Source organism: Calonectris borealis, chromosome 14, assembly GCF_964195595.1.
Source record: "Calonectris borealis chromosome 14, bCalBor7.hap1.2, whole genome shotgun sequence".
Lineage (NCBI taxonomy): Eukaryota > Metazoa > Chordata > Aves > Procellariiformes > Procellariidae > Calonectris > Calonectris borealis.
This window is the reverse complement of record NC_134325.1, coordinates 18,578,481-18,605,122: the sequence shown is the minus strand read 5'-3', so window position 1 is coordinate 18,605,122 and position 26,642 is coordinate 18,578,481. Positions and strand designations below refer to the sequence as shown.

The 26,642-nt window shown below is 39.6% G+C and overlaps 1 protein-coding gene across 1 annotated transcript in view; it reads left to right on the top strand.

Moving 5' to 3' along the window:
* Positions 1–26,642, top strand: part of SHANK2 (SH3 and multiple ankyrin repeat domains 2) — a 316,058-nt gene that overhangs the window by 74,226 nt on the left and 215,190 nt on the right. The window contains exons 11-12 of the mRNA XM_075163387.1: positions 13,536–13,845; positions 18,301–18,470. Of these exons, the coding sequence (XP_075019488.1) occupies positions 13,536–13,845; positions 18,301–18,470 (480 nt within the window). The remainder of the gene's footprint in view (positions 1–13,535; positions 13,846–18,300; positions 18,471–26,642) is intronic.

Genomic DNA, 26,642 nt, shown 5'->3' with positions numbered 1-26,642 from the left:
TTAGATGCGCTTCTGTAGATGACAACAGGCTAGATCCTAGGTGGTTAGTGCCAGATGATCCTTCCTCTAATGAAAGTGCTGGTGGACACATATAGTGGTTACACATGTGTACAGGTAATACCAACACAAGAATGATTTCTCTCCTAAACACACAGTCTGCAATTATTCTGAAACATCAAGAATCTGCACCTGAAATGCCATGACTTGGTAGATAACAACATATGCAATTTGCGTATTTATACAATTACTTTCCTTTCTCTGATCCCATTCTTTTTTAGGGATGTGCATTGCCATTTTCTACTAGCTTTATTTGCATCATTTCTTGTCCGGAAGAAAACAGAGTTATTTTGAAACTTGAACACGGAAGTCAAATTTTATTGTAGTACTCATGATGTCCGGGGGTGTGACTGCCAAATAATATCCAGAACACTTCTATTTTCATAGTAATGTCTTGGATGTCAGCCACGCATTTTCCGCTGAATTAATGAATATCATGTAACTATATCTACCACTGCTGCCAGAAACATAAGAATAAATGGTAACATTTCTGAAATAGTATGTACAGAAGATTACTTTTTGATAATGGGTTTTAAGCTTGCACCGTCGTTATTCTTTCAGTTGGTCTTACTTACCTGCTCTGACTTAGTAACCTATATAAACAAGAGAGTCCTTTTTCATATTCTTGCTACACAAAATCTAGACTCAGCTGTCAGTGCATCATCTCAAAACCTAATCTGCAGGCAACATCAAGAAACAGGCTACACTGAGGGGAAAAAGGAAAGTCTTCCCTCAACATTTTCACACATTGTAAAATGCAAGTGGTACTGTCTTGAACCAGAAGTAGGCATAGTATTGCTAATATTACTTTAATTATTAATCCACCTCAGAAACTCTTCAGTGAGAAAGCCTTCCTCTCTCAATGGGATTAACCGCTGAGAACATTACAAATGCTGCAAACACCTACATATTTCTACGAAGATAACCCCCTGTTACAGCGGATAGATTCTTTTTTTATCCTTTCTTATTTATACCAGCATGATTCATTAACAGTTATTTTTGAGATGAAGGAATGTAGGCTACTAATATAATTTAAAATGCTGTTATTTTAACGAATAACTCAGCAATGGTTTAGTTTCTTTTTAACACCAAATGTCTAAATGGAACTAAGGATGGTGAGACAATTATCAGCTTAAATTATTGGGTTTTATTTTTTAAGGATCCTGCTTGATAACATGACTTTAGATAGAGCTTGCTCTCCTCTATTTAGAAGAGAAGGTATTTTGAGGGTTGAATGGTTGCATTGCTTATCTACTATCTGTAGCATAAAAGACAATTGGAAATTTGCAGTGAGAGACTCTCTGCTCAGGTAACCCGAATGTGCATCGTCTCAAAAGTGTAAGTATAACTTACTTGGTCTTCACAGTGCTAGGTCCACTTTGGAATTCAGATGATGAGAATAAGAGCAAGTGAGGAATTCTTGAAGATCACTTGTACTAGATAGGGAGGAAAAAAGCGTGTGCAGAGGATAACGTGGGGTGCAATAAAGATGGTTCTCACTAACTCCACGTTTGAGAAGCTGCATCTACAATTATGTAAATGCCTTTTGCTTTCCAATTTGTTATGCAAGTCTATGGGATATGGAGGTCTTAGTGGCTTCTTCTACACTCACGACCCCCAACAGTATTCTCTCCTTCAATTCTCCCCTCACTACTTGCAGATTCGTGGGCTTCAGGGAGGCTGCAGAGTCAACAATTTAGTTCTCTTGGCACTTAGTTTATGGTTTTGTTGATAATACCTCTTATTATTATTTACCATAAAAATGGGCTCCTTTTGCTGCTCTACTGTAAAATAAGAATGAAAGTGGTAATGCATGTTTTTGTCATTAAATACATCATAAAGTAGTGTGCACCTGTGGGAAGCCAAGCAGTAGAGTGAAAAGCTTTCACAGTTCTGTAGTTCCTTTGCTGACAGTTCAAGCCCAGCTATGTCTCCTCAGTAAAATAGTGTATTCTTTTCTCAATGAAAATATTACCCTCAAAATGCAGCAAGGTATTAAAAGGTGTAGTAATGTCATATTAACTGCTGGATTGTTACTTCCTCTCTTAGCAATTAAACTTTGGTGTATGAAGATTGGGTGATTTTTTTTCCACTGTTGTTAGACATTGATGCGACCTCCTATAGATCTTGGTCTTCTAGATGAGCTACTTCATATGCTGTTTTCTTGCCCTCCCCCCCCCCCCCATTCTATCCCTATCCAGTTGTCTTCGTTGCTAATTTTGTGTAACTTGCCATGACGAGATATCTTCTAGAAATTCTCTCTGCTGATGCACTCCCATGTGCCATTTATTTCCCATCGTCTCTGGGTGGCAGGCAGATTGTCCTTAGAGAACTGGTGATGGAAGCAGTGAAAGGCAACTGTAGCCATGAGAAGAAGGGAAAACGAGACTGAAAAATGGCAATGAAAGACATCAAGATTTAAGAGCTGAAGAAGAGGGAGGAGCTGGAGCTAAAAGAAGATACTTGGATTTGTTTCTTTGCTGTTTTCTTATAATTCCTGCCTTGGACTAACTCACAGTCATGCATGAACTTTAACGCCATGGCTTGGTTTCTTCTGTCATTTGCCCTGCAGTAAATCAGGAGTAACTGAGAAACACTTGAGCTGAGGATGGGCTATAAAGCTGGCATTCATAGTCGGTGCACTTCTCCGTCCTTACACACCTTGTGTTGTCATTTAGACTTCTGCGCAGGTGCTGTAAAATGCTGTCAGAGCAGCGTGGATGCATTTCATAGCTGATGTGCTGCAGGAATAGTGCTGAAAGATAAGAAGCCTGGAGAATTGGATCCAACTGGCTGACACCTAAAATAGTACACATAAATTTACCCAACACCCCCACCCTCCCAATAATTAGAGTTGTCTATATAAATTGTACTAGCACACTGCACGTGCCTGTGGCACACCGTTTGACCACTCTGGCTAGTTACGTATTTTGTAACTTCTACGAGAGACCACTTTTTTTTTCCCCCCATTGAGAGCAATATACACTTTTCAGTTATGAAAATGGTGTTATTCTAAATAAAACTGACATGATCCACCAACACTTTTGGAAGCACAGATGCTTTGTCCCACTATTTACTAAAGAGGTTCACACTTAGATTAAAGCAGTGAAATCAAATCACTGAATAAAGCCTGGAACAACATAATGATTTAAGGAATTCGTTGAGAGCTTTTGGTAGGAGGAAAGTTACACAAAGGCAAAATTAGATTGTTTTCGGTACAACACCAGAACACAGAAACAGCACGCAATCCAATATTGGTACATTTGTTTTTCTAAGCCTCTTGTGTAGTTTCATTTGTCTTTGTTCTCCTCTGCAACATCAGACTGCAACCCACAAATTTGTGTACTGCATCCAAGGCCCATCAGCATCAGACATTGAAAGAAGAATCAGGCATCTTTGTTTGCAGGAGCTACCAGCCATGAAATTCTCTCTCTGAATGACCCTGCTTTTTTCTTTCTTTTTTATTTTTTCTCAGCGTAAACTATGGGGTTGGGATATGCACAGCCCCCTGATGTTAAATGATATTTTTCTCAACTCAATGTATACATAAGGCAAAGAAGAAAATTAATTTGTTGTGTAATTCAATGCTTCTGAGTGGTGCTGCATCAGGACTCGATTTCGCAGTGTATTATTAGGGGAGAAAATTGCACCAGCCTTTCACCAGCTTGTTTAAAGACCATAAGAATTTGTAGTGGGATATAATTATATTTGATTTTATTTTCTATCTTATTGTTGGAGGTAAAAGAATGCAGCTTCAGGGGTTCACACTTGAATGCTTTCAGTTCGAGCTGATAGTCTGAGCTAAATTCCAGGTACTGTACAAGTTGTTAATCTCTTGCTTCAATGACACTTCTAAGTAGCTGGTTACTAATAGTCTGCTGCTGTGCAAAGATGAACAATTCTGGATGAGTTCTACTTGCTGATGAAAACAGACCTTGAAATCGGCCCAGTCCATATTTAAAGAAATGCCATCAAAAAGTAACCAAATCGATTAAAACGAGTAGTTTCATGTTTAATCTACTGCAAATCACCCATTGCCTTTTATGAAAGGATACACAAAATCTATTTACTTTTTAAAAGATTTTCTTTTTCCTTGGCCATATTAAGTGGAAAGGTCTTCACAAACAGCAGAGAAAACTATTTGTTATCTGGGTGCACAAATGTATAGAAGATAGATACAAATATTTATTGTAGTTTTTTGTATTATTCAGAGTAACATTGGCTGTTACTTTCAACCCAAACATCCGTAATAGAAATGAGGGGCTATGGGTGCTCCGGGAGTATAAAACCTTGAGAAACCCTTGTCAGAGCTGGCATTCCCCTTCCCCAGCTCTGGCTGAGAGAGAATACTCTGCAGAAACAGAACTACATAAAATACAGGGTTTTATTTGGATAAGTTGCTTTTTCTTTATAGCAGTATACCTGTTAGAATGAAAGTGAGCCATACATATTTTATTCAAATAGGCTGCTTTCTTCGACATTGCTGATAGATTTCAATCATGTTTTAAAATTCTCCTTTGGCTATTGTAGCTTTCTCTCATTGCGTTTGCTTTTCTCTCTCTTCAAGCTGCTGCTTGCAAGACATCTCCCTCATTATTGGCCATTGTTTCCTCCCCACTTCCAGCCTTTCGCACGAAATCGCAGGGTTTCATTTCCCCACCTTTTAACCTTCCATTGTTCTGCTTCTGCCTGCACCCCTGACCCAGATTCCTCACGCAATTGCAGGCTACAAAGCAGCCCCTCATCCTTGGGGACGGAGGTTTTGTTTTGGTTCTCAGGTAAATTCTGATCTGTGTATCCGTGTCACTGCAGTCAGAACTTCAGATATTTGCAGGTATTGCCACATTGAGCCTGGTAATTTTTTTTTTTTTTAAAAAGGGTAAACCCAGGATATCCAAGCTCTTTTGGATCATAATTTCTAAAGCTATTATCTTCTAACCTATCAAAGAGATTTCAGACATTTGTTCTGACATGTAACAAGTCTTAAGCAATACTTAGCAATTTTTAAATGTAATCTACATAGAAGATTCTCTGTATCTTCTTGATGTTGTGTAAGCATCTGAAAGTGAAGCCTCAAGGTGAACATGTCTCCTTTCTGCAGAAGCATGCAGCTCTTCGAGCGTTGCTCTTGCATTACTGCTGTAATCTTAGCGAAGGCTTATTTATAATCACGTGAGTATGGTAAGGAAGAGGGATTGATTTTCATTTCCCATGATTTTAAGCTCATTTATGTGTGGCAACTGTATATTCATCAACTTTTAAATTCCTTTGAAATGTACCCACAGACACATACCCTCACACGCTTAGTTATTAAAATACTTCTAGTAACAGGAATTGAGTAAAGTGTTTTCTGCAGAATTGGAGGGCCCAGCAGTGGCCAGTTGACTCCACCACCCAAAGGATTGCCTCTAATTAAGCCTTCCAACTCCTTGTTGTTGTTTTTCAAGCAAGTTCTGTGAAGGTGCTAGGTTCCTCGTGAGAGCAGAGTGAGACTTGCCCTTGTCACATAGAGCAAAGTTTGGGGACGGCAATGTAATAGAAATGCCAGGTGACGGAAGGGATGTCTGGCACATGGCTATGGAACTTGCACTGCTATTTTTTGTTTTTCTTTCTAATTGATAACTCTTGCCATCTGTTCCTGAGCCATCCCTCTGCTGTCCTTTCCTACACACAGTCTCCTGCCCCCACGCTACCCTTCAAACTTGGACTGCCTGCCTGGAGGCTACTAACCGGAGCCGATCGGTGCCGGCCGTAGCTGGGTGGGAAGAAGATGCTAACAGTGATGTGGCAAGAGAGACACTGACGCTGGGTCAGCTAAGGCTGGGCTCTTCGAGCATCATTTGAGTGGGCTCAGATGCTTCTCTCTCAGTGCTGGTTTAACTGCAGTTTCCTGAGCAAACTCCCCAGATTTTTTTTCAGAAACGTAATAAAAAAAAACCCCTTTGCTTTATAAAATAGGTTTAGTTGTTCCCCTGAGGTGGATTCCTTCTGAATCTGTCACCACTGCCCGTGTTCCTGACCACTTTGTGGCTTTCTGCAATAAGTAAGTAATCTAGAAGCACTGTACCAACCTAGGTTGGTTTTTTCTTTTTTTTCAGGAGTCTTTTTGTACTTTACAGTCTATATTTGAATCTGTCTTTTCTTGTCTAACTCTCCATTTGGTGGCTTAGCATACGGGAAGCCTATTTTATAGTGGAGAGAAATGCATTTATACATGCTAAGAACTGTATTTTTAACAAAAACCCAAATGTGTATACAAGTTAAAGGGATTTTTCTGGCAAGAGCTCCAAAATGGACAAAATCAGAAAAGAATAAAGCATGAAAATCATAACTGTGTTCTACCATTATTGGAAAAGCCCTTGCTCCTAGGGGTGTGTTGGTGGGACGATTAAGTAAGAGCGTAGATTTGGTCAGATAATTTTTTGCTTTTTATAAAGGCATTTAACTGCCTAAAAATAGATCCTCAAGAGTATGTAAGTCACTGATTTTCCATAGATTTCTAATGGGAGCTACGGACTGAAATACCTATAAAATTTGGGAGCCTGATGTTACAAATGTACAAAAAAAAAAGCTAATCAAAATTAACTCAAGAGCCCATGTTTTGATTTCTGTTTAAGGTGGCCTTTTCTTCTCAGAGACATCCCCATGCAGAGCTCACACACGTTTTCCTGAGCAACTACAGAAGAATTAGGGAAATTAGGGCTTACCTCACCTCTATTTGTAAGGTTCTTCGTGATGTTTAGATTGTGGATGCTAATGGCTTGTGGGTTAGGTTTTTGTCCTGACCTAATAATACCAAGACTACCATTGTGAGGCAGAAAATCCTTCACGAAAAGGTGGAAGCTGCTGGAATATTTTCCTTTTTAACTTCCCAACACCACAGATTTTAGGACTTCAGTTAAGATAAACAAATTCTAATAAGCAATTAGTGAAAATTAGAAAAAAATCAAAAACTGCAGCTGCAAATAGTTCACTGACTTCCTTGATTGTCATATTTTTCCAAATGTACAATAGTGTTTATTGCAATAGGCTCTGCCACGTAGGAAGAAATTATATTTCCTGCGTTGGGGAAAAGACAGACAGTTAAATGGAATAAAATAATCACTCATCAGGTGATATATCTGATGGTGTAGATCGGAAAGAGTTCCCACAATTTCCATGAAACTAAGTAATTTCAAGTGACTTTAATATTTTTTATATTTTTATAAGACTGATTAGAAACCTCTAGATGATGAAATGCTACAGCTCCGGCAAGAATCTAATAAAAATACCCCCTGGGATTGATTTTGATTGACTACAGTTGCCAGTCTGTTTTTATTTTACTGTATGTGAACAGACATGAATGAGCACAATTGAGTTAACCCTTTCCTCGCCTAACTGCTGTGACGAGGTACTTGGGCTACCATGACTTTGAAACCCGGACGCCCACGTGGAGGAAGAGGCAGTCTGAGGATTCGACTCCCAGGTTGCCACACCGGTGTCCCCTTCTCGGTAAAATGCCCAGGATGTTCTACTTAGAGAAACACGGGCAACGCTGAGATCCCATCCCTTCGTAGATAGTTAATGCTCATAGCCCCTTTGTGATTTTCTGTGACTGATGTTCTGGTTATTAAAGCACAGAACTGAGCATGGGGAGGCAGAGATTTTCTTCTTTTCCTGTGGGCACGACAGGTAATTCTCCTCTTGAAGTATATGGGGATCAGTCTATGCTCTGTATTGTCCATAAAGTATATTGGCCTACAGCGTGTAAAATCAAGGTGCGCTCCCCAGGAGACCTCTGCCCATGGGCATTACAGCAATGCCCGGAGCTAAGGAGACGCTCTGCAGCGGCACAGCCCTTATTTACCACGCGGTTGCGAAAAGTAAGGATCACCAGCAAGCGCTTGCCGAATTTTTACAGAGGACTCTCTCAGCCCCATCAGTAAGCAAAAATTAAGATTTCAGTCTCCTTCCTGAGCATTTCAGGAACTCACTGCTGTCGGTCTCCATTTGGCTATCGAAACAGGAGTACCACCAGATACTGAGGTTTTCATGCAGAATTCACAAGCCCTCGCATACTATTGGCTAAGTTTAGTTAGAAAGCGCTATGGAAATGTAAAATATTATTAATAATTATAGCTCCTTTGTCATTTGTAGCTCCAAGTATAATCAGGGGGATTGAATGAAGACATTAGAAAAAGTAACGCACAGAAGCTTGTAATTCAGATTAGGGGCACGGTTGTTCTGGCGTAGCAGTTCTTGTTCTGGAAACGATATTGATTCTTCTGGGGAGCTAATTAATGCACGTATTTATAAGTTAGCGAATAACAGTTCAAAGTTATTCTTTAGAAAGCTTTGCATCAATTGTTCCTGTCAAATAAAGACGTTTAATGATGTACATATGCTGTGTCTGACGTTTCCACCTGCTAAGAATAGTGGCTTTTAAAAAGAAAATGAACCAAAGCGTAACACTGTATTAATTTAGAGAAATATTCCTTTCTTTATAAATTAATAACTATGTAAACACTGGAATATTAAATTAAGTTTAAACTGTTCAATTTATTTATGCTTACTAATTCTTTTCAGTGTTATGTTAAATATGAGATCATTATGCACACAGAGGTTAAATCCATCTAAGTAATTTATTTTCTGTCTTTCTGGAAGGAGTTTTCTCAGTGAGAAAAAGACCTAATTTTCAAAATAGATGCATTAGCGATCAGCAGAGATGTCTGAAATGGAATAAATATTTATTAACTGTTATCTAGTTTATACTATTTGAAGACAATTTTTTAATGTAGGTCACTCTTTTTTTAAACAGTGAATTTCCTATTCTTTGGAGTCTTTATATCTTACTTTTAACTAATCATGCTTAAAATTTTTGTGACTGTTAACACCCCCCCTGCTTCCTCTCTGCCCGTTTCAGTTATTTGCTCTTCCTCTGGGAGCATGTTTGCACTGGCCGGCGTAACTATCTACAGAATTTTTTTTCAGAATTAGTACTTTAAAACCTGCAATGGCTACATCATTTATTTTCTGGCATCTGCACTGAATTTAGCGAAACGGCTTGGTCAATTTTTCACATTTTTACACTGTGCAAAAAGAAATTCTGTTTTATTCCAGTGCAGTGGAAGGGCAGTGGAAAATAATTGTGCTTGTATCTCACCTGTTTCAGAGTGGAATATGGGCCATGTTAAGATACTTTGTTTAGTGGCAGCTTTGTCTCCGTTCTTAAGGTAGTCATGTGTGAAGCTTGGTGTGATTTGTACTTTTCCTCAAATTGGCTCTTTGGAGCATTGCAGCAAGCAAGCAAATAAATAGCAAAACAGCAAGTAAGTAGCAAAAAGCCTCTGTGCGCCGAGAGTCAGCTGTGCAAGTTCAAAAGCTAAATGCGCTTCTACAGCAGCTCTCGCCTCTGTCAAGGTTTCCTTTCCCGGTTGCAGCCTGCGGAGCGCCGCTGCGAAGTGCCTTTTCACGCCATCTCCCCCCTGCCCTTTGCAAATACGAGTTTTTGGCCCCCTCGGAGCTTGGGCCGCCTGCACCTCCCTCCGCCCGGCGTTCGCTCCTGCACAACTGCAGCGCTCGCGGAAGCAAGGGTATCGTCTGCGAGGCTGTGGCGGTGGTGTTCACATGACTAATGCTGTGAAAGATAGCAAGATTTTTTTTTTTTTTTTTTGAGCAGCTCCAGTCTATGCACAGTTGGCTCCCAGCTGACAGACAGAATGTGGGGTGGGCTTTGTCACCAGAACGCTGGGTACTGCATGCCCAGCTATGCTCGCAATTACACAGTGCCCAGAAACCTGCTGCTTATGTCAGGGTGCAGGCAGCCTGAACACATAGAAATTGGGTAGCTTTGGGGTTTTTTTTTTTTTTTATTATTATTTTTTTTTTTTTGCCTCTTTCTTCCCAGCAAAGGTTATATAATGAGGGGATTGCTGCTAAAGTAAAAAGGGAAAATGAAGTCTTTGTTAAATGCCTTCACAAAGAAAGAAGGTAAGCAATGAAAGCAGAACACTTTGATGTTTCAGACCGGTGTTTTCTTGTGTACATTTAATATGATCGGCTTAGAGACTCTATAATTAATCAATTCCTGCAGTTTCTTTTTCAAAATTATTTTGTGTTAGACAGTCCATTTAGGCAACTGATTTTTAAGGCTGGATGTGACTTTATTCATTTTAGGTTTTTCTCTGAAGAGTCAAGTAGTTGTAAAAATGTTTTTGTTCCCTAAGAAATGCATTTGAAGACACGTAAGGAATTTCCTAGGTGAATTTTGTCAGTGAATGGTGCTGAATTGCCCCTTCAGATGTATGAAATGCCAGGAATAGAATTCTGAGAGCTGGAGGAAGGATTAAATGGTACTTTCAGGTGTGCTTTTAGGGATGATAATTTTAAACTTTAGGGGCATGAAATTAGTTCAGACATTTTCATGTCATTTTATATCAAGTGTTTTTCCCAAACAAGTTTTGCAAGAGTTATTCTTACAGTTCTGAACATGGTGAAATATTAGGGAAAAACAGTGTGCAACAGGGGTTAAAGCGTGGACATTTGCATTTCATCATTTTGTGTTGTAGTTATTTTTTTTATTGTGAAAATAATATAAATAATGCCTCTAAGAAGCAGCTAAAAAAATATCCACCCACTTACAGTTTGCAGATTGCTGGGGAAAAGAAACAGTTGGGTGGAATATTAATCACTGGAGGCACGGAAATGCTTATTTTTAACTCTTTCTATAAAAGATTTGTGTTAGACACACGTCAATTGGTGTAATTAGTTGTCCCCTTTCCTGTTTATTTGCTGTAGTAAAGGCTAATTTTGCTTGCAGTTCTCTCCTTAAGAATAGAACATTAATAGCAAAGCAAAAGCTAACTCCTAAACGGTCATGTAAAATCCTTCTAAGGTACGTAAGGGAAAAAGAATTAATTTAATCTGGTGCCTGGAAAGCGTGTATACATACAAAACATACCCTGTTTTCCAGTAGGAATGAATGTGCCAGTTTTGTGTTTATTAAGATCTGTCGGTATAAACGTGCTCAGCAATCCTCCGTCCGTCCTGTCGCCGTGCCTGAGCACCGTGCCCCTCGTGCTCCCTCCCACTCCCGCCAGAAGATATCCCACCAACCTCGCAAAAGTTACAGTAAACATCCCCAAAATGTGGGCAATGTTTAGTTTTTCCAGTCTGTGGCTGGAAGGCTCGGCAGTCTGCTTGGAGTGTTACCTGTTTAAGTTCATGAAAAATTAAAATCTAAGGGTCAGATCTGATTTTAACTTAAGCCCAAGACAAACTTTGTTGACCCTAAGGGAACAGCGTTAGACCCTCAGGTAGCAAACCTGTGTGTGCAAAACATTCCCTATATTCAGTTTCGTGTGCTTTCTCCTTTACTGCAATTATTGCAGTAGCTATTCTGCTGTATTGTACCTGGGAAAGACCCCTGTCTTCAATGAAATAATTTCTAGAGCCGTATTCCGAATGTCGAAAATACAGGAATGCAGAAATGGCACATCTATGTCCTACACATCAACCTAGAGGATCTGTATATGTCAGTTTTGGAAATACGTGCTGTGACTTTTCTTTAAGTTAGGACTAACCAGGGCTTTCACCGTGACATTTGAAGCACCAAGGTGCTTTCAGTGACATACTCTGCAGCTTTGAAACCTTAAAAAAATATGAGATATGAAAAACTTGGAATATTCTGAAAATTAGACAGAGTTTCTGCCAGTTTCTGCCATAAATATTGGACTTCCGTGCTTTATCCCCTTTAACAGCTTTTAAAGACTACTTCCCTTATTTCAGCCTTGTTTCAAATGAAATATTATGGAAATGAATTTAAAGCCCTTTCTCTCTATGCACGCTGTGCTCTTGTTTGGTTGTTCTGATGTTGTTGAGCTATTTACCAGAGAAAGTTTCAGCTCATTAGAAATATGAAGGACGTTATTTTAAAATATTCAGAATCGCAGTTAATAATAAACTGATTCTGGTGAAAATTATATAAACCATTCTTTTACTTGCAGTTCCATCTTTATTTTATGTTATAAATATGCTTTCAGTTTTGCTCTGAAACCTTAAATTTTGCTGTGTTCTCTCAATTAAAGGCTGTATTTCAAGGCAGGACAGATCGATTCCTATGTATATTCATGTTTATATGAATTTATTTACTTGCACAGTATGACAGACATTCTTCTTCTGGTTTTTGTGTGTTTTTGAAGGGTATTGAATGCGTAGACATTTCTGGCACTTTATAAATGGCACTTGCTGGCACTTTAGAAATGTGGGATGGTATTTTGTGGGGCTTCTTTCCCAACTGAAATATGATTTTTTGAAAATTACAACAACTCAATAAAGTCCTCAGAATAATGTCTGGCTGCCTTTTGTTAGTTATACTACTGCGACTTTTCAGATGTAAATACGTGCACTTTGGATCAAATCCTGCGACCCCATGAGTTCCACTGAAATAAATTAATGAGAGAAGTTGCATGAATGGGGACCGAGGCAACATGAGTTTTCAGGGTCAGATCATTTATTACCTTATAACACGGGTAGGAAATGCCATCGCATCTAGTGATAGCCGGGTGCCTTTTATTAGGAAATTTGCCTTTTAAGTTGCACCTGGAACTAACTGACCCACTACAGTGAGAAAAGGACATTTGGACAATGAAGTGTCCACTTGTACAAATTCTCGTATGACTGCAGCGCTGTACCAATCACGCTGATGAAAGGATGGGCCTCTGGTTTGTGTTAGATTTTTATTGCCCTTGCTTTTGTTTTCTGTGATGACTATTTCATTAAGTAGTGTATTGCAGCCGCTGGATACAGTCATGTTCTCTTGGGGACACAGCACGTGACAAAGTGAGTGTATTACCCTCGGGTAATATGTTCTATATACAATCGTAATAGATGTGGTAGAAATGCCTAGATTAGAAAGAGAGGAATACCTAGGGATTATAGCAATGTAATAGAGTTCTGCCAGGAGAAGAATCTATGTCCTCAATTTTTAACCTGGAAGACGGGGGTAAGGTGACTGTTAACACTACAGACTTCAGGTTAGGCCTGAACTTGCGATGGAACAAAATTCTACCGGTTTGGGTGCCGATGGGAGAAGGAAGTTAGAAGATCACACATCAAAAATTCTGCCGATCAGCCCTGTTCCATGGCTTTCTGATTGACTATGGCAACGTAGCACGAATATGAACTTTTTGAGACCCAAACTTGGCAATAATGAGGTGTTTCCTGTTTCCCAGACCATAGTTCAGACTCTTCAGCAGACTCATGCCGCTGGTGTTGCCTAACTATTTATTAAAGCCAGTAAACAGGTTAATGTTGCCCAGTTGTTTTCAGTTTTAATGATGTTTTAAAGATATGAATTCAATTAGCTATGCAGGCAAGGTAGAGTTTCTGTCTCCGCAGAAGAAACAATGCCATATGTTGCTAAATCTTTTTATGGGGTGGTAAACACGTATGAATGGTGAAATCATCTGAGATTACCCAGGATGTCTTTCTTTACACAGTGCCCTTTAGAGAGGCTCCCACCTATTCAAACAGAAGGCGGAGACCCCCGAGCACCTTAGCAGCACCTCGGATCTTGCTCCGTTCCAACAGCGACAACAATCTGAACATCAACAACCTCCCTGAGTGGTCAGCCGCCTCCTCTGCTTCTTCACACCGCAGCCTTTCACCTCATCTACTTCAACAGATGCAGAATAATCCTAATGGAACTGTAAAAACTGTGGGCAGTTACACTCCGTCCTCCCGGAGCCGGTCGCCATCCCTAAACAGGCTGGGAGAGGATGCCAAACGGCAGCAGCACAGGCACATCAGGTGACTTTTTGACTATTTGCACAGCATGAGATATCCCTAACGTCATCACGCTGGACTGCTATGTTCTTTTATGTTATTTATATGCCCGTTTTGCACTCTCTATAATATACAGGTAATAAAATCTCAGCACAGTGGAACACGTCCAAGTGTGAATATTTTAATTGGAAGTTCCAAAGCCAGCTGTTTCCTCACAGAGCTCCAACAGCCAGGCAGGCTTTAAAGTTCAGCAAAGCTCAGCAGTGAGTTATCACTGAGTTTGCACCTCCAAATCAAGGTGTTAGTTCTCAAGATCTTTTAATAGTTGAAATAACGATTGTATTTAACAGCAAAGTAAAATGTTTCTGAGATACTTGGTCCCTTCATGAAACTATTGGTTATGCCTGAAACCTATGGTGGAGCTGCTCGTGGGTGATGAAGCAGAGACTGTTTAAGTTCTCCCTTCTGTAGATGTGTGCTGAACCAAAGAGTAAAATAGAGGGAATAACCGGGGGAAATAAGTGGGGCTGTGTAGGAGGCTGGCCGAGAGCAAAGGGGGCTTCTTGAGATGGTGGTGATAGATGTGGTGGTGATAGATGGGCTTCTTTCATGATTATCCTTGCTGCAGGGTTCTGCATTCCCTATGACTTTGCCGCTCTTCCTTTCCTCTTGAATTACAAACGTGATTTAGCAGGCACTCTCTGCAAATATCCTGCAGCTATGTCCCACTGGAGAGCAAATCCTGACTAATTAGAGTGATGTAGGTATTGTAAGTAGTATAATGAAGCAGAGGATTGTGTCTAGGTTTTGATCACAAATGGGGGCTTCAGCTTTGTGAAGCCAGTGCCCTGTGAATCGGCAATGACAGCTTCGCTTTGAGGAGGACTCGGGAACTGCATTGGTCAAGTGTGCAAGCGATGGAGCTGCACCAGGACGAGGGGTTAAAGCGCAGGGCTGCGAAAATGAAGGGAGGCAGAGCTGAGTACCGATGGAGAGAATTAGAGCTTAAATTTTTGACCAAACACATTTAATTCAATGGTCATTTAAAATATCAGGCTTTGTCTGTCCTGTTTCCTAATATCAAAAGCCATCCACTGTTCAGAGTAGAAAAGGACATGAGTATTGTTAAGAAATGAAGCTGTTGGTTTCTTTTTGTCATTTGTAGGTGTAATGGATCTTTACTTGATTTTTCAAGTAAGTAGAACAAAATGTCATGTAGTTGAAGCTGTCACCTCTTACCTTGCACGTTCTTCTTCTCTCCTCGGCTGTAGGTACCCAAACTGGCAAGCGCTATTTGTGATAGTAACAATACTGCTGGAGAGTGGCAATACGGTGCATTGTAAAAAAAGTTGTCTGAAATGTAAGAATCACTGGAAGAGGACGCAAATTTCTTATGCCAGTGGTTTCATGCAGTGGAGCAAACTCACCTTACCTTGTTGTATGTTACAATAATGGCAAAAACTCATTTGGTTGTAATTTGGGTGACACTTCCAGAGCCTTGTATCAGCTTCAAAACAGGCTGTCTGTAGTGGGGCTTCGCTTAGGTGAGGAGGTGGCCGCGAGGTGCTTTTCAGAGAATGAGTGCCCTCGTAGTCCACTGGATGCTGCTGATGCCACCAGAGTGGGAGGTTTTCCCTTACTGTCAATGATTATTTTAGCTGGACGGGATAAAAAGTGCCTTTTCATCAATATTCCTGGGATAACACACTTCCAAATTCTTGAAGTATAAACAATCCTTTGAGGCAGGGGGAACAATGAAAAATTTTTTTTGAATAAGCAAACATTTATTTGATTTGACTTTATTCAGCCACTTTCCTCTTCCCTTTCTGAAAGCACGTGATTTTGAAAACTAGGACAAATGATAGTGGAAACCAATTTAATGCCTGAAATTTTGTGGAAATAAAATTTTGGTCTTTCTCTTAGTGCAGCAGCATCACAGCTACTTAAACTGCTACCCAGCTGCAGAGTTTCATATGTACCATCAAGACTTGTTTCAGAGATGTCCAGAGTACGTGCAAGAGGAGAGAGCTGGAGGCTTTCTAAATTTAAAGCCAACTAAAAGAGTTTTATATATAATTTTTCCTGCAAGCAATGCCTTTTCTTGCCACAGGCCCGGTTTGCAGTCATGAATGGCACCTGACATGACACTTTCCTCACAGATTTTGTTTAACTGTATGGCCACCTACTTACTGTCAGCTAAATGTGGGAATCTCTGCTTATTATTTGCAAATAATACATTCACCACGAAGCTCTTGTTCCCCGTAGATGAAAAAGCCCTTTCGACATAGCAGTAGATTGGGTTCTGGAGCAGAAGCAGCCAGAAGGGGTAGGTTAGTTAATGGCGAAGGTTAGAGTACAACAAAGGGTTAATGAGGTTTGTGGGGTTTGCATTGCAGAAAGGAGAGGGCTGGAAAGCGATGCTGGAAGGGGTTCATGTGATCTTTACAGCCGGTGTGGCTCAGATGTTTTATTTTCTCGTGAGGCTGCTGCTTTTTCATACCAAACTGGTTTTGGGGATGGAGCTGGGGGAGGCGGGGGAACGGGCACCCTTCCCGTGGAATTTGTCCCACAGCGATTAGAGAAAGGAGGTGCCAGCACAGCCTCCGTCAGGGCTGAGCCGTAAGGATGGCCACCTTCTTCTGGGGGAGAGGGAAACACGTCCATACCTCTGGCGTGGGACTTGCTGGGCTGGGAGCCCAAGCTGGGGACGAGGGGAGAGAAGAAAGATCTTGTTTTAAGAAGTCATCCGTCCCGTGTTGCAGCCCTGATTTCCATTAGTAAGCCTGTCTCATGAGAAATGATGCATTGAGTGCGAAGGTTAAATGTGCCATTTCCCCCTCCTCTTCCAGTAAGAGAGAAAATGAATTAATCTTCTGTGGCAGGAGTTAAAGAAGGTGCTGGGACATAACATTGTGAATAGCTGCTACCTGCCTGCTACCAGACTAGGCTTAAAATACAGCTTGATACAAGTGGAAATCGGATGTATAGCAACAGTTCATAGATCTGGATTTTTTTATGGTGATGACTGTTTTTTCGCTTATAAGGAAAAAGAAATGGAGCAAAAGAACTGAAACCCAAACATTATCTTTTCCTGTCTTCCTTTAAACAACTGCGAGAGTCGGCTGAGGTTTCTGATGCAAACTCCATCACATGCAACCAGAGCTCACTTTTAAACACTTACGTACGGCTTATCTTTATTAGCACCTGTTCGCAGTAATAGAAGAACGGAACGATGCAGTGGAAGGGGGATGCTCTTCTAAACGGTAAAGAAGTTACTGCAGGAAAATGGAAGTGTTCCTGATACAAAAAATCCACTATGTTTGTTTTTTTACCAGACAACAACTTCTTTACCTAGATTGAGAGCCTTATTGACTCCTATTTTTGTAGGAGATTGGTTAAAAAAAAGGGCAAAGAAACAGTAAACTCCAGCCCTCGTATTTCATTTTGCTTATAGCATGTTGAGATCTTTTCTTTCTCCTTACAAGAAAGTAAGCGAAGTGTTTCAATGCTAGACCACCATTAAATCATTCTTCTTTCTTTGGTACCCCGTTTTTTTCTATAAATCTTCATGAATATTCTTTTTTCTCATTAATATTTTGTTTCTAGACTTTCTGTGCAAGACCTCAAGTTTTTACGTTTTTTTTAAAAAGTTGAATAGTAGTGTATTGCAAGTTTGTTATGATATCTCCTATAGGTTTCGCACCCTCTTTAATATTTGCCTCTTTCTCACCTTATATTTTTGACAGTTCATTCATTTTTCGGGAGGTTTAATGACGATCTTACGTATCGTTCACTGGCTTTCAATAATTTATTCTTTATACACCATAAGTAGATTGTGTGTTGTTTGATGACCTATGACTTATCTGGGCATACCACTCTGAAGTCACTGGGAGAGCTATTGATAGCCATAAATGAAAAATGATCTCTGGAGAATATGTTAGCTGTAAGAACCGTGCTTTGTGCAGATCTAAAATTTCGCTCCAGGCCTTGGAGTGATGAAGTTACTTGATTATTCAGTCCATTCAGTTAATAATTCAGTTGTCTTGATTGTTCAGTTAACGTTACAATATTACAAAGAAATCCATTCCCAACAATAATTGTAAATACTGACGTTTTAAGGTCTTTCTGACAGATTGTGATGCTTCTAATGTATGATTTGCATATCGATTTTAAACTTCATCAGGGTCTGTGAATGTGCAAGTTTAATTTGCAGAAAAACTAAAACTTTAGTGTTATGTGTTTTCTTTTCTAGGCCACCAGGGTCAGATGAATATTGATCATGTTTCATATTGAAAGATTTCAACCATTAAAAGCGTGTGTTTAGGATGAAAAACATGTATTTTTTCTGCAGAGTTAGATGTCTTACTGGAAGACAATTATGACATTCACTGCTTAATTTAATCCTACTAATGTGATGGTAAATGATTAACTTCACCCATTTTAAATAACCAGTTAATGTTTTTTAATTTCAATTTCCAGTGCCGTTTACAATCCTAGTGCCAACAAGGATACTCTGTCTGCCTTGGATTATCAGGGTCCAAAACGCAAGCTTTACAGTGCTGTACCTGGAAGACTTTTTATTGTCGTAAAGCCATATCAACCTCAAGGAGAAGGGGAAATTCATCTGCACAAAGGAGATAGAGTCAAAGGTGGGTACATAATTAATTTTGAATAAACATTTTCTCCTGCTAGATGGAAATTTTATTTTAAAATTCTCTTCTATTTTAGGGAAAAAAAAATTGTTTCTTTACAGGGTATTTTGCTCCTGGTTCTATTTTGTAACCAATGCATATTCAGCTACCATTTTAACTGTAGTGACTTCAAAGTACTACTAAAATTCAGAAATACGTGCAGTAATAGCAGCATTGTCTTTTACACAGAGCACGTAATTTGCTTCTGTAGTCATTATAGAAAGACAACTCCAGGGCGTTAAAAGGTTGTAAACATGTCAGCTATCTAAGCAGCTCAGGAAGGAAACGGGGATAAGGTCAACTCTGTTCCAAGCCCTTTCCTCAAGGAACAACTTACTGGTTAAGTAGAAAAAGTCCCGTTGTGAGACTTAGGATAAGTCGGTAGGTAGAACCTACTGTAAATATTTTGGGGAGGAAGTGTGGCGGTGCATGTATAATTTCTGTCCACTGGTGCACTTCCCAACTAAGAATATGTTAAAATCAAGGCCAAACTTTGTGTTATTATTTTGAAGACAGTAAGTACATGCAGGTACGGCTGAGAAAGTGGGCAATGCGGTTTACAGGATTGGCCTTCCTAAGGGTGCCTTGTTACGCAGTTTCAGCTGTGGTTTTGCACATCCAGGTAAATCTGGTCATGGAATAAAAAGACTTTCTGCTCAATCCATACAAACCAAATACCAGTTACAGAAATCAAATAAAAGGGAATAAATTCAGTGTCCTAAATAAAAGTGTTAAGCAGCTGAAAATTTCCTTGCAACTGAAACTACTTATCTTACAAAGGAAAACTTCCAACTATCTCCTTCCTTGAGCCTGCAAACAGCAGTTGGAAAAAAATGGGGAGCCATTAGAAGGTATTTTTGTATTTTTGTTTTTGGATGTGGCTGATTCAGAAGCGTTTGTGGGTTTAATAATTTTTGTTACGCCTTCAGAAGGTGTAGGACAGAAATCTGAAGAATGGTGCACTTAAAAATAAAACATATGCAAGATTCATTTTAAATGCAAGGATGAAGGAGGAAAGAGAGCTGGTGATGTCTATAGGGCTGAAAAGATCATTTTGCAGTCTGGAAGATTGTGCCCTGATCAGGTAGGAAGCAATGATTATGATCTAAAGAAAATAGTGTACAAGAACTTTTGGAAGAGCCCATATGAACGCTTCATAAAACGTTATAAAAGTTGCCAGTTAATGGAAGTTATCTAGGCTAGAGTAAAATTAATAGAGGACAAGCAAAGCTCTGAGGTTATAGAATTTCTTTGGAATGCCAAATATCAAATAAAATTCAAGTCATGAAAAGCAGAAGTCATCTTCAAATTCAAACAAAATTGACAGAGCTTTGCATGGTTTGGGAACCAGCTTTGCAAACACCCAGTATATGAGAATAAATGCAAGAGAAGTAATGCATAATACCACTTTATAAAAGCCCTCAAGTGTCAAAAGAATGGGTACAATCTAGAGGGAGGTAAAGCTACATTATGAGTAATGTCATGCAAAAATGTAAAGCAAATTAAAAGCAAATGTGATCTTTTCAGACCTTTCCAGAAGAATACGCGTTCTTGGGTTAAAATGTGAAGACCTGGGGTTTTCTGTGTGGAGTATGGAGTTCTCACTGGAAGGGTGGAGAAACAAAACAGTTGAGAAAGATGTTTGTTGGTCAGTTACATGAAAATGAAAAAAATGTCGCTTATAGTGGAAAAAAAAAGATTTAAAAAAGCGAGACTTAAGCACACCCCAGAACTCTTTGCTTATTCGTGATCTCAGAAAATTTAACACCACCATGAAGAATTGCCGATACCTACAAAGGATGAAATTTTGGGGGTCATGGGTGGTACTAAATAACTTTCTACACTGAGTGTGTTTACAGAGATCTAGGAGGTGCCAACAGATAAAGAATGAGTATGGTTGAGCACCATCAACTATTCTTTGGGGGACATTGTATCCCTACACATTGTGTTCGGTTGACTTGTTGGATTTAAAGATGTAGCAATATTTTTGTTTATGTAGAGGATGTAAGATCAACACAGATTCTTGTCACCAGAATAAAACAGTAGAGACTCCAGGCAGTTCTGGAGAAAAACAAGACAGAAAATGTGTTCCCTGGGAAAAGAAGAAACAATGCAACAGGTTGCTTGGGATGCTGAATTTTGTAGGGGCATTTGTTATCTGGCTGCTTGTTTACATTAGAATTTGAGACTATTATATGCAAAAATATCCCAAGAAGAAGGGATTTAAATTTCATTGAAGGGTTTAATATTTAAAAAAAAAATAGTTCAGGAGCCCTTGGTTCTAAGTTATTTTGACAGTAACTGGAAGACAATGCAAATCTTCTTACAGTAGTATGATCTAACCTTGAGATCAATGGTTTTTGTGGGGGACACTAACCAATGAATGTCAAAATTCTGAAATAGAAAGTGAGCTCGTGTCTGGCCTGTGAGTTTTGCATCTTTATTTATAGGGAAAATCTATGTTTACTGAAACGGACTATAAATGAATTATTACTGTTAGAAAAAGGGGGACATGCCCATCCAACATGAAATCATCCCTGCACGGATTATTTTTTCAGCTTCAAATATATGATTTGCACATTGAATTAAAATCGGGTAGAGGTCTAGCATTTGCAGGCAGACTTGTTTTAGAGCATTTTATAGAACTTTGATGCAGTAAAGTCTAGTGAGATATTTATACGTGGCAGTCTGCTTTTAGAAAAAGTTTGGAAAAAGAAAAAGTGTACATAGGGATTGTCAGTGTTACTACTTAGGATGAAATCTTGTGGAGCATAATTTAAGGCTGTATGGCAAGGCTGGAACACTGTATGACAGATTCCCATTGCTGATCCAAGGAAGAACTTTCAGAACGCGATCAAATCCTATTTCATGTTACCATGTCAATAGTTGCTCAGCTGTCAAAAAAAAAATGTCAGAACGAACACAACAAGGTCACGGAGAGAAGGAAGAGTCCAGGTAAAAAGACAGTGATGCTTTAAAAAGGTCTCAGTTGTGTACCAGTGTTGAGGAAGCCATTCAAACTTAGCATATGTCACAAAAATCCAGGTTCAATTAAATCTGGATTCACGTCCCTGTTCCTGTCAAAGTGTAATTATTTATGGAGAATAAAAAAAATTACTCCAATGTGAGAGATTGATAGGCTCCCTCTCCATCATCCCAAAGCACAGGCAGCAGAGCTCTTACAATCCTCAGTACTTGCGTGCGTGCGAGTGCCAGAACCGCTGGCTGTAAGGAGGTCCTGCTTTTTTTTCTCTTTCAGAGCAGAAAGTCCACGTGGTACCAGATACATTTTCTGTCTTTTAAGGACTGGCTTAGCAAGACCATGATCCAGTCAGCACTGAGGTTTTGATTTTGTGGGGGTACACACGCCTGTTTGGGGTTTAGCGACTCGCTGTGTGCAGTGCTTGGAGGAAATGAAACAACATTAAACCCCACGGAATTAAATTTTTCCTCACTTTGGAAACACCTTAGCCTTACATTTAAGAAATAAAAAAGCTTTGTCTTAGCCCCTCTCCTCTGCCAACTTGGTAGCTGCACTGTTCTGTATAAAACACTGATGCTCAAGTACTGGCTTCGTGGGTGGTTTGGGGGGATCCAAGCATTTGCCATGGGATTCTGACCCGTGTTCAGTCTGACCCTGGGGAGATGTTCATCACATGTACATCCCAGGAGACTAATCACAGTAAAGATGTAGCAAGGCATTCATTACAGGGATAAAAACCCAGAACAACATATTAGAGAAAGGGATTAGCTGGGAAATGTTTTTATGGATTTTCTTTTTTAACTTGGTAGAATTAGAAGGGTCACGGAGAGGGATGAATTCCTAAACTCTTGATGAAAAGTGCTTTTATCAGATGAAGATGAGACAGATTTTTTTTTCTTTCTAAAACCGCTAGAAGTGCATGAGGGACAATAGTTCACAGTATATGATACAAAGAAACTGCTCAGAGAAAGCTGTGAATGGGCAAGGTCCAAAGAAAATGTAAACTAAACAAAATGGTCTTGTATTAATAGGATATTACGTAGCCTGTACAAAAATATCTGCTCTAATTTTAGTTGTTAGTCATACATACTGACATCACTTGTGTGTCTGCCACTCATGAGAGAAAGGCCATGGCTGTTGTAAAAATAAATCTGATACCTTTATTTGTACAAGAACAACCCTAATCTTATGTTTTCACATAAACGAAGAAGAGCTAGCTTCATTCCTCACTGAAACACTTTTAACTTATTTTGTTTCTTTCTTCATTTTATATCTAAAAGTCCATAGCAATAAACCTGCCACAATCCAAACACACACGTATATATAAAGTATCTGTAAAATGTATTTTAATCGTTTTTTGCATTGTTAAATTTAATTCTTACACTGGAAATCAAGTGGCTTCTTTTATAATAAAACTCAGATGTATGAAGAGAATGCAATGCTCCAAAGTTCCTTGTGAGCGAAGAATTAGCAGTTTTCTGTGTCATGAAGATAAAGCAACACAGAAGTATCTGTGCATCCTCGGGAAGGTTACCTGTGATTCAAATCTGGACCAGCATACCTTGTTGGAAAGGTAGCAGATACGAGTGCCGGGTGCCAATCAACATGGTGCAGACAATCTCTGGTCAATTAGAAACAAACCAATCAAAATTGTTTTCAGAATCTATTTTATATTAAAACATACCTGAAATATGAAAATATGAATTATCCCTCACTGACCTAGAAAGAAAAAACACATGGTTGCCTGATTCAAATACTTGGAGAACTTTTGAAGTCTCACCCTGCTCACAGTTTTGTTTTTCTTGTCTTTCTGTGTCTTTGTTACAGCGTTTCCATTTGCCATGTGATTCCTAGTTATTTCTTCCAATTTTCAGGTCCCAGATCATAGTATAGGTTGTCCATGGGTGGCTTCCAACTGTAAACTTTTACTTTCCTTTCTTATTTTTGTTGCCTGTCCTGATATTACTATCTCCTCTCTTTCACCTGCAAGGCAAACACAATACAGGGCTAGTTTTGGAAAATGCTCAGTTTCTTTAACTCTTACTGTGATTAAACAAATTTTCTTAGTGCTTAGTATTTAGGAAAATGGGGAGTTATTTCAGTATCTCAAATATGCTCCAACAGACCCTTCTGGGGTGCCTCGTGTGCAGGCACAGTCTGCACACCTGAAAAGAGTTTACCACAGCCGAGGTCTGTTCCCAGCTACATTCTCGGGGGTCAGGGAAACGGTAGTAATTCAGCAGTAGTGATTCGAGCATCTGTTCTAGGCAGAAAGTCAGTAGTTCTCAGCATTAGAAATATTGACCTGGCAACACTACTTTTATTTCAGTGTGATGTCAGCCAGTAGGCAATCCAAATATATCGCTAACATTTTCATTTCTTGTGAAATCTACTTGTAAGAAATTTTGAAAAAGAAGGATTATTAAACCCCTGCTGTGCTTGAAGATATTGCCAAGAGACAGTGCTTGTGGGCAGAAGGAAAGTTGGTCTCCCGGGCTTTTGCACTTGTTAGATTAGTAAATAAAATACTGGAAAGGGAAGAGCCTCAGAAATGCTGTTTTGTTTCTTCAAGAGGGTTTTGTACCTTGTGTGAATAAGTATGGCAGCAAAATTTAACCTAAGAGGTTTGCATAAGCATTGTTTTGCTACTCTTTTATATGAAGGATGAAATAATGTGAAATGGAATATTAATCTTACCCAGATTCATTGGTCTATTTTGCTTCCTTGCTGTCTCCTGACTTGATCGGTGTGATTTAAATTCCTAAGACAAATAATTATGACTCATCACAGATAATAACCTAATTCATGTCTTCAAGTTGCTTGTATCTGAAGAGCAGGAGAGAGTTGTGCTTCAAACTGATATATCAAAGTGTTGTAACAAAGACACGTCCTTGCTCCTGCTCCAGCAGGAGAGCTCGCTTTGCTGTCAAGGCTGCGAGAAAGCGTTTAGGACATAAGACTATCCGCAAATCCCTGTCATCTTAGCTCTGGACTACTTAAAGCCAGCCTTCTTTCAGTAGTCAGTACCTGGCCCGAAATACTCAGTAGACAGGGCGTACCAGAAGACCGCGAGGAGCTATGAATGGCATATGAGCGCACCAGCGTAGTCCAACACAGTAGTACAGGCTCCCTAAGCTGGTTTGGGACCTCTTCTCAGGTCAGTGCTCTCTGCTCTGTATTCCCCTGACCTGTCGTTTGGCATCGCTGTGGAGCAGAGCCAACTGGACTCTGTCCACAGCTTCCTCAACAGAGATGGTGGTGAACGTTACAAACTGATGGGTTTTTCCAACGCTTGATTTGAATTTCTGTCCAAAATTCAAATCAGTGCCAAAGATTTGTTTCTTATTCTGTTTTCCTCTCTCCTTCACTTTCCCCAAACTAGTTAAGAAACACCCAAATAACAGGAAAAAGATGATCTAGAAAGTTTTTGGCAAAAATAAAAAAGGAAGAAAAAAAAGAATACAGGGCCAAATCTTGAACAGCACAGCTCATTCAGTTCTATTTCAGTTGAGCCCTATTTCCTCAGATTTAGAGGATTATGCGCAGATTATTGTATTTGTAGATTTTGACGTAGTGAGTGGTTGCTGTATTAATAGTCACTGTCATCTTCTTATCCCAAGGTCCTTTTCCTAAACGTTGCTTGTTTGCACTGTTTCTTTCTTGAGAAAGTAGAGGTGATAAAAGATAAAAAGCTGTTTTAAGTCAGGATCTCGCCTGACATTGATTGTGGCCGCGGTGTTTGGGGCTGTGACACGCAGCCAAAACCTGAAGCTAAGGCTCCTTAGTCTTACCACCCGCTTGCAGTGTGGGCGGCCGCAGGGACTGAGGGGACACAACCAGGAGTGTGCAGTAAGCGCAGGGTGGGCAGTTAGGCTGTGAGGGTCAGTCAGACAGTCAAATACTGAATTGCAGGGGGGTAAGGCTGCTTTTCAGATAAACCAGCAGAGTCACTTGGATTACAGAAAGGTAAATTCCTTGCAGCTACGATTGGATCACACTTTTGTGTTAGAGGCAAAACTGGAATTTAAATGTAAGTTTAAAAAGCGAGGAATATTTTCTGTCCATGTTATTTCCCTAATTTGATTTCTCTGTGAGGTCCCACAGCCCAAGATGGAAAAGGACTGCTGAATTTGCTTCTCCACTAAAAGAAACGTCTGCGGAACCGCAGTTGAATCTGACTGCTCAGGTCAATTATACAAAATCATCAACTGCGGATACACAAGGCTTTCCTTCCAGGTTGTACGTGGACTGCACAAGAACATTTTCTGCATGGCAGCTGGGGCACAGTCACTTGTTTGCCTGCTGGAGGCCTTAATGTGGCTGTCATCGGGGCGATAGGCAATGACTTCCTTTCCAGTCGCGTTGCACTGATCTCAAGTTATGTCAGTCTCTCTTGATTAAGTATTTGAAAGCCAAAAACGGTCTGCCCATAAGGCAAAGCACTCCGATCCTGCTCATCATTAGTCACGGGGAGGGAGGGATATCTATCAGGAACAAGGAGGGGTAGATAAAGAAACAGAGTAAAATTTAAACTAAAACCAGATTTTAAGAAAAATCTCTCTCTTTAAGAGAAGGCAAGATTAAGTTGTAACTTGTGCTGACCTTCATTTATGTTGTGTGTAAAGTCTGAGTCAAGTTGCACTTCAGAGAACCGTCACTCTGCACAGTGCTCGTCTCTTAACATTGCTTTCGATTTACCTGCTTTTATGCAAAAATAGATCAAACATTGAAATTTTGTTAACATTGATATGTATACTTAGGAAATAAGTTGCCATTACAACTCAAGGCTAGGAACATACATTTTTAAGTTTTAACCATTTTAGGGGCTGTTTTAAGCAAAATTATTTTCATCATTCAGATAGGTATTGTTGCATAGATTATCTGTCATTTGGAAGCTCTCCTTCCAAAAGGCAAATAATTCTGAAAATTTACATCAGACAACAGATATTTCTACAAGAGAAAAGTCTAAATTATAATATTAAGTATTTCTGAGAGAAAGAAGTTAGGTCTTTACCTGGTGGAAATTAAAGATCTACTTTATTTTAAAAAGCAAATCCAGAAGATTTTTACATCAAGACAAAAAAACGAGTTCAGATTGGCACTGAATCTTGCTTAGCTAAAATTCACATGAAAAACCTTTGTGTTTC